Source organism: Cibotium barometz, chromosome 60, assembly GCF_041138505.1.
Source record: "Cibotium barometz isolate CiBa-2024 chromosome 60, ASM4113850v1, whole genome shotgun sequence".
NCBI classification, from domain to species: Eukaryota; Viridiplantae; Streptophyta; class Polypodiopsida; order Cyatheales; family Cibotiaceae; genus Cibotium; species Cibotium barometz.
Window position 1 is genome coordinate 7,842,001 of NC_141105.1, and position 7,629 is coordinate 7,849,629.

The following is a 7,629-nucleotide window of genomic DNA, read 5'->3' on the forward strand; positions in this document are numbered from 1 at the left end:
TGGTATAGCTTGCACATAATGCTTACACCACACATAACAACATGCCTACCCTCATGCACAAACTCAAGACTATTATCTTCATGATTTACGACATAAACTGCTTAAGAAATAATCACATAGCCTAGAATAATGTTGGCATTGAGCTAGGTGCATAATCTGAAAAATTTACTCAAGTCTCGAATCCCGGCAGAGTTGAAGACACACTGAATCTGGTTTGGTCATAACCGTATAATAATATAATTTTTTTTCTTTGTCTTCTTGTTTTTTTTTTAAAATTCTTCTTCTTCTCCTTCTCCTTCTTTCTCCTCTTCTTCTCCTTCTCCTTCTTTCTCCTCTTCTTCTTTTCCTTCTCTCTTTTCTTCTTCTTCTTCTCCCTCTTCTTTCTCTTCTTCTCTCTCTTCTTCTTCTTTTCCTTCTTCTTCTCCCTCTTCTTTCTCTTCTTCTCTCTCTTCTTCTTCTTTTCCTTCTTCTTCTTATTCTTTTCCTTCTCTCTCCTCCTCCTCCTCTTCTTCTTCTTCTCCTTCTCTCTTTTCTTCTTCTTCTTCTTTTCCTTCTCTCTCCTCTTCTTCTTCTTCTACTTCTCCTACTTCTCACCGCAAGCTACCACACAGTTTCTGTATTATCCCACATAATGCCTTTAAAATATTACACAAGGGGTATAAGGGACAAAGGAGGGCCTTTTTGTTCTTGTTTCTTGAGGAGACACTCGCACTGCTAGCCAATGTGGTGTTGCAATTGCTGTTGACCCCAGTGAGACGGCTAGTGTTGTGCCAGTTGGTTGGTCTATATGCTGCTGTCGAGCATTGTTGGCACCAACGCAGTCCGTTTTTATGTGTCGTGCTGCCCTAATAGGTGTCTCTTATCGAGACGTGTGCCCACAGGGTGGTGTAACGTTCGCTGTGAATCCTTGGGTTTCGTGCCTATGCTGCTCTGTGCACTTGAACACATAGGACCTATTAGTCCCGAGTCGTCTGAGTGCCCCAACAAACACACACCTATTTGACAGAGCATTAGTCCTTCCTAGCTAGAACTATGGAGAAGTTGGGGTTTGGAAGAAGAATGACCACATCTATCTATACTGTGACTGCAGGAGCTTAGTCTAAGTTATTGATAAATGGAAGACTGGTAGGGGCATTTGAGATGAATAAGTCAATAAGACAAGGATGTCCTTTGGCTGCATTGTTATTTTCCATTGTATCTCATTCACTGATAGTGGCTCTTGAGGATCCATGTGGGAAAGGATTGGTGATAGGTTTGAAATTGAAAAATGGGATGTAATTGGTAGTGCAATGTTTTGCAGATGACTCATTGCTATTTCTACAAGCTGATAATGACAATGTAAGACAAGTCTTGCAAATAGTATAATTGTTTTGCTGATGCTTTTGGGTCCAAATGTAACATACACAAATCTAGAATTATTAGTTTGACTGAAGAGAATGACTTTGATATGCAAAGGTAGGGGTGTGAGGTTATAAGGAAGGGGTAGATTCTCAAGCATTTAGGGGCTCTTTTGGGGTTGGGGTGACTAATAAGGATTTAGCTAATTGGGCAATAGATAGGATCTTGGGAAAATTAAAGAAATGGGAAGGAATCAGGGTGTTATTCTAGTGGTGGGATTTAGAAAATGCCATTGAAAAAGGATTATGGCTCCAATTAGGAGATTCATGTGGAAAAGCAATAGGGATACCAGGGGGTATTCAGCCTAGCTTGCTTTGGAGAAAGTAAGTATGCTAAAAGACTTGGAAGGAATGGGAATATTGCATCTACACATTCATACTAAGCCTAGAGTGGCAACTAGCCTATCGAAATATTTATAGCAGGAGGAGATCTGGACTAAAATGGTAAGGGAGGTGATAGAGGAGTCTAGTGTACAATGTAAGGGGAAGTGGACAGGACTAGATTGGATAGGAAAGCTATTCTCACATGCTCCATTGAGAATTCAAAGCTCTCCCTTTGTGAGGTTGCTATGCTCCAACTGGAAAGAGGTGATGGGATTAATGAAGTGAGAAGGATGTACAAGGGTCACAGGGAATTCTTTGTTTAGCTCAGGGAATATGGTGGATACATTCGAGAGACCTAGAGGTGGCAAGACAAGGAGGAGCTGGGGAGGGGCTAGAATTGTACAGCCTTTGATGGGGCAAGTTAGTTGAAGGATTGGACATAGATTAATGGGGCCAAGTTGGAAAGGGTGACTACCAAATGTCTGTATGAGGAGATGATAAAGAGTGAGTTGAATGTGGCCTATTGCAATAGGATTTGTCCTACCATCAGGGTCTATGGAGCAAGATAGACATTTGGGTGTGTGCTAACATAGGTCTAAGGGGTACTTGGGGGGACTAGTTAATGGGAAAATTGATTGAATCAGAGGAGGCAGTTGATGTGGTTTTTAGTCTTGTTATATATACTTGTTATATATAACAAGTATATACTTGATTGAATCAGAGGAGGCAGTTGATGTGGTTTTTAGTCTTGTTATATATACTTGTCTGTGGGAAATCTGGTTTCCAAGAACTGTGTGGTATTTCAAAAGGGTTTAAGACATGTATTAATTTGCTGTTGAGTTGATGTATAGTTGTGTGCACTATTGCTGGTCTGTATACTATGTGAATAAGATGAATGATAACATTTGTGGAGTTGGTATAGTCATTACAAGCTGGAATAGGATGAGCCACTCACAAGATGATGGGATAGTTGCACATACTAGGGGAACCTAACAGACTTGTGGCATGTTGTAGGTATATTCAGGGAAAGATTTGAAGGAGTTGGTGACACATAATAATAGAAGAGTTGGATTGCCAAAGTTTGGGCCTAAAACACAGAGGTGGTACTTGGGGGAGAAACAACCAGTACATACCTTCCTGGCATTGATAGAGAACCCAGTTGGACAAAGGCCTGATGTGAAGATAGGAGGCTATGGAGGAACAGACTCCCAAGGGCTTTCCACTGAGTTTGTGTTGGTAACCAGTTTGCAGCAGCAGCTGGGATACCATATTAGATGGGATGACTCATCTTTTGTGTGGTAGGATGAGAGGTAGGACCAAATTTGTGGGCTACTAAATAATAAAGAGCTCTACTAGTGGTGTGGGCTGGGGGGAATATGGGATGGAACATGTTTTTTCTTTTTGAGATTTGAATTGTTCCTTTGGTATGTGCAAAAGGATGAGCGTTGTACATGTGGTTGGATAACATACTAATATAAATATATATATATCTCTCTCTCTCTATATATATAAAAGGGTTAGCCAGATCATGCACACAAGAACAACTCCAAGCACTAATTATTTGACTCGATAGCTGCCCATTTCAAAATGGAACAAGTTCTAAGTCCACGTTAGGGGAGATTCGAGCTCGGACTGAGCACTTGTCGAAGGACTACCTGAAGGATCCCTCCCTCTGGCGGGCAATCGAAACACCAGAGTAAGTCCCCACATAAGTTTCTCGGCTCCCTGTCCTGTGTGCGGCACCTAGATTTCAAGCATCCAGGAGTTGCAATGGATGGACGGCAGGCGCAATCCAATTCAGGCCAAGGCAAGATGGAATGCAAAAAGCACACGAAGAGGAAGAAGTAATGATGAAGAGCAGCTTGGGGCCGGCTCTGCCTTTCTTGGAAGAAGGGTCACTACCCCAGCTTTCCCTTGAGGAGTTTGCATGCATCTTGCACAAATGCAGGAAGGACAGAGACCGATCTCATGCGCTGCGCTTGCATGCCTACATGCGCAAAAGTGGGCTCGAAACTCATCGATCACTGGGGAACTACCTCGTCCAGATGTTGGTGGAAGTTCGAAGCATGTGTTATGCCCACCAGGTGTTTGACAGGTTAGTGTATCGGAATGAGTGGTCTTGGAATTCCCTAATCACTGGATATATCAAATGTGGAAAGCCACAACATGCTTTCACCTTGTACCAGAAGATGCAAAAGGATGATTCTGTACATCCCAGTGGGCATACTTTTGTGGCCTTATTGAAGGCTTGCGCAAAGCTGAAAGATCTGGAAAAAGGACTTGGAATACATGCCGATGTTGCTAAGAGGGGGTTGCTTGAAAGTGACCTTTTTGTTGGCAGCACCTTGGTTGATATGTATGCCAAATGTGGCTCGCTTGCCAAAGCACAGCAAGTGTTTGATAGGCTTCCAGTTCGAAACGTAGTCTTGTGGAATGCTTTAATCGCAAGATATGCTGAACATGGGCATGGTCATGGGGCGCTCAAGTGTTTTGAACAGATGCAACTCGAGGGTGTCTCCCCAGATGCTGTCACATTTGTTTGCAGCTTGAGAGCTTGTGGCAGCATAGGAGCCACAATCAAGGGCCGAGAAATACACACTGACATTGAAAAACATGGGTTGCTAGGAAGCAGCCTTGTTGTTGGCAACGCCTTGGTTGACATGTATACCAAATGTGGCTCGCTTGTGTTTGCACAGCAAGTGTTCGACAAGCTTCCAGTTCGAGATGTTGTCTCATGGACCACACTAATAGCAGGATATGCTGAACATGGGCATGGTGAGGAAGCACTGAAATGTTTTGAACAAATGCAATTCGAGGGTATTTCCCCTGATGCCGTCACGTTTGTTTGCAGCTTGAAAGCTTGTGGCAGCATTGGAGCCACAGACAAGGGCCAAGCTATACATGCTGAGATTGAAAGACGGGGATTGATGGAAAGACATCTTGTTGTTGGCAACACTGTGGTTGATATGTATGCCAAATGTGGCTTGCTTGCAAAAGCACAACAAGTGTTTGACAGGCTTCCAGTTCGAAACATAGTCTCCTGGGGTGCACTAACTGCAGGTTATGCTGAATATGGACATGGTGAAGAAGCACTTAAGTGCTTTGAACAGATGCAACTTGAGGGTGTCTCTCCAGATGCTGTTATGTTTGTTTGCTCCTTGAAAGCTTGTGGCAGCATAGGAGCCACAGATAGGGGCCGAGAAATACATGCTGAGATTGAAAGACAGGGTTTGCTGGAAAGAAACCTTGTTGTGGGCAATGCCTTGGTTGATATGTATGCTAAATGTGGCTTGCTTGCCATAGCACAGCAAGTGTTTGACAGGCTTCCAATTCGGAACGTAGTCTCGTGGGCCACACTAATGGCAGGATATGCCCAGCTTGGAGAAAGTGAAAATGTTATCCATATCTTTGACAGAATGCTAGGAGAAGGTACAAAGCCAGATCCGGTCAATTTTGGTGTTGTTCTCAGCGCATGCAGTCGCACAGGTTTGTTTAATACGAGCCAGACATACTTTGAGGCCATGAGCAAAGACTACGGCATTGCTCCAACTCTAGTTCACCACACTTGCATGATAGATATCGTTGTCCGTGCAGGCCAATTAGACCAGGCAGTAGCAATGATTAAGAAGATGCCGTTCTATCCTAATCTAGTGGTGTGGAATACTGTACTGGGTGCTTGTAGAAATTGGGGGAATCTGGAGTTTGGAAAACAGGCCTTTGAACACGCATTGCATTTGGATGAAAAGGATGCTGTAGCTTATGTCTTAATGTCTCACATCTCTGCAGGTGCTGACTTGTTGCAAGAGGAAGCAAACAAGGTTGAGTCAATGAGAGTGTAAAAACAAGCATGGAAGATGCAAGGACATTATTGAGTGTGCTCTAATTAATACACAAAAGGGGACAACCCATACATGATAGTTGATCTCCGAATTTTGTATAGGCTGCCATCTGGCTACGGCAACTATATCCAAATAGAGCAGTGAAGAATTCATGTCAAAGATGAAAACAAGGTCCGACACTTCCGCTCATGTAGCATATGCAGATAGTCTGGATTCACACCCAGCTGGACTAGGACTAAGCCTAACTGACACTGAGTGACTCCAAATGGGCTGTCTGGGTTCCTGACAAATGTTTAATAAGCATTTGAACATTATGATGTACATCATTACATCGTGCAAGTGGGTTACATTATCTGTGCAGGACTAGCACGATCTGAACTGACTACGCTTGGTAATATACTGGCAATTCATGGGTTCATAACAATAAAGCAGTGTCTGGCCTTGAGTCCTTTCACTTGTCACAGGACAGTATGTCCTCATGGCATCCCAGTGCGGGATGCAGTTACAACTTGACATGTGCCTCTGTGCATATGTGCTGTGAGTGAAACCCTTATTTGAGAGATTCAAAAAATGATCTTTGTGAAATTGCAGATGCCGTGGAAGATGCTGTAGCTCCACCGGAGTGTGACTTATGTATAGCTGAAGTAGATCCAGCCTAAAAATATGAATGATCTGTGCTGATGAAGGTGAAGAACAGGATCATCAAGCTGTATTGAAAAGAAGACAGTCTGTCTACGCCAATCCCTAGAGATGAGAACAATTTTGACACTGTAAAACATTCTCGCTGTGTAAATGCCAACTCTCTTGATATTTCCAATGCAAGGCTACGGCAATCTACCACTGTCCATCCACTAAACTCTTTGCCTGTTTGAAGCACTACATCCATCTTGGAGGGAGCAACCCCAAATTCTTCCAAGATAACATTATGGGGCAGAGAGGACTTCTGATGAGTCTAGATAACATCATCATTTGTAATTGCCCAATCCTTTCTGTCTTGGTGTCCTAAGGGGGTGTTCGGGTGGATCTAAAAGAATATGGCACAAGGGAAAGAGAGCAAGACAAAGCACAATAGACAATGCAATAGATACACAATGGAGAGAACTTAAAATTCTGATTATACCAAGTGATGGTGCTGTTCACTCGTGCGGTCTCAAGTAGAGCTTAGATAGCGATCTAGACAGACTCTGGATGGAGTATGTACGAGGTGTAGAAGGGGGTGGATACTCACAAGCATTGGATGCCTTAACTCATGGCAATCATGTCCATATATAGTGATGTAGGCGGTGTGGTAGATGCGTGTACAACGAGAGGAGTTACATTGCATAGACACGGTCATCGTCCACGTATGAAGAACGCGGCTCACCGACCATCGACCACCGTCTACTAATGATGGACCTAGTATCCGAGGGAATATTCTAGGAAATATTCTTCATACCGTCGCCTTGGGGGCTCCCGCCCCCGAAAGCCTCACGAGGGGGATTGCTAGTCTCCTGGGACTCCCCAGCCGGGGCGACGCTCGTATCGTAGGTAACGCTCGTGCCCCTGGCCATCTCCTAACCATCATCAATGGTTACAATAATGACCCCATCGGCGTCTAAGCCAGGGTTTTCACTAAAGACATATGCACCATGACTACTACTCATAATGGGGGCCTAACAAATGTGCATTATATATCAAAGTGACATACATGTTGAGAGGTGGGCATTGAGTGTATACTAATTCCCTTCAATGTTCACTCGAAGATGAACTAAGTTTTTGGCCTAACTCCAAGTCGATGAAGATGCCGAGTGAGTTGGTTCTTCCTAAGAGCCTTGGTGAAAATGTCGACGTAGTTTTGCTCTGTAGAGCAATACTCTAGCTCTACTATCTCATCCTCTATTAGCTCCCGCACATAATAATACTGAATCTCAATGTGCTTCATGCGAGCATGAAACACAGGATTCTTAGAGATAGCCATCCAACTCTGATTGTCGCACCGCAAGATTGTAGCCTCCTTGATCTGAACTTCCATGTCAACCAAGATTCTTCACAGCCATACCCTCACATGCAGCAAAGCAAGCTGCCTTATA

General features: G+C 43.6%; 1 protein-coding gene across 1 annotated transcript; it reads left to right on the forward strand.

Moving 5' to 3' along the window:
- The first annotated feature begins 3,255 nt into the window (after nucleotides 1–3,255).
- LOC147604933 (pentatricopeptide repeat-containing protein At1g15510, chloroplastic-like) lies at nucleotides 3,256–6,400 on the forward strand. The gene has a single exon (XM_086794076.1). The coding sequence runs from the start codon at nucleotides 3,539–3,541 to the stop codon at nucleotides 5,558–5,560; it is 2,022 nt and encodes a 673-aa protein (XP_086650202.1). The 5' UTR covers nucleotides 3,256–3,538; the 3' UTR covers nucleotides 5,561–6,400.
- Nucleotides 6,401–7,629: the final 1,229 nt, after the last annotated feature.

Excerpts from the sequence above, each read along its gene's own strand:
- LOC147604933 (XM_086794076.1), top strand. The coding sequence starts at position 3,539 with ATGCAAAAAGCACACGAAGAGGAAGAAGTAATGATGAAGAGCAGCTTG.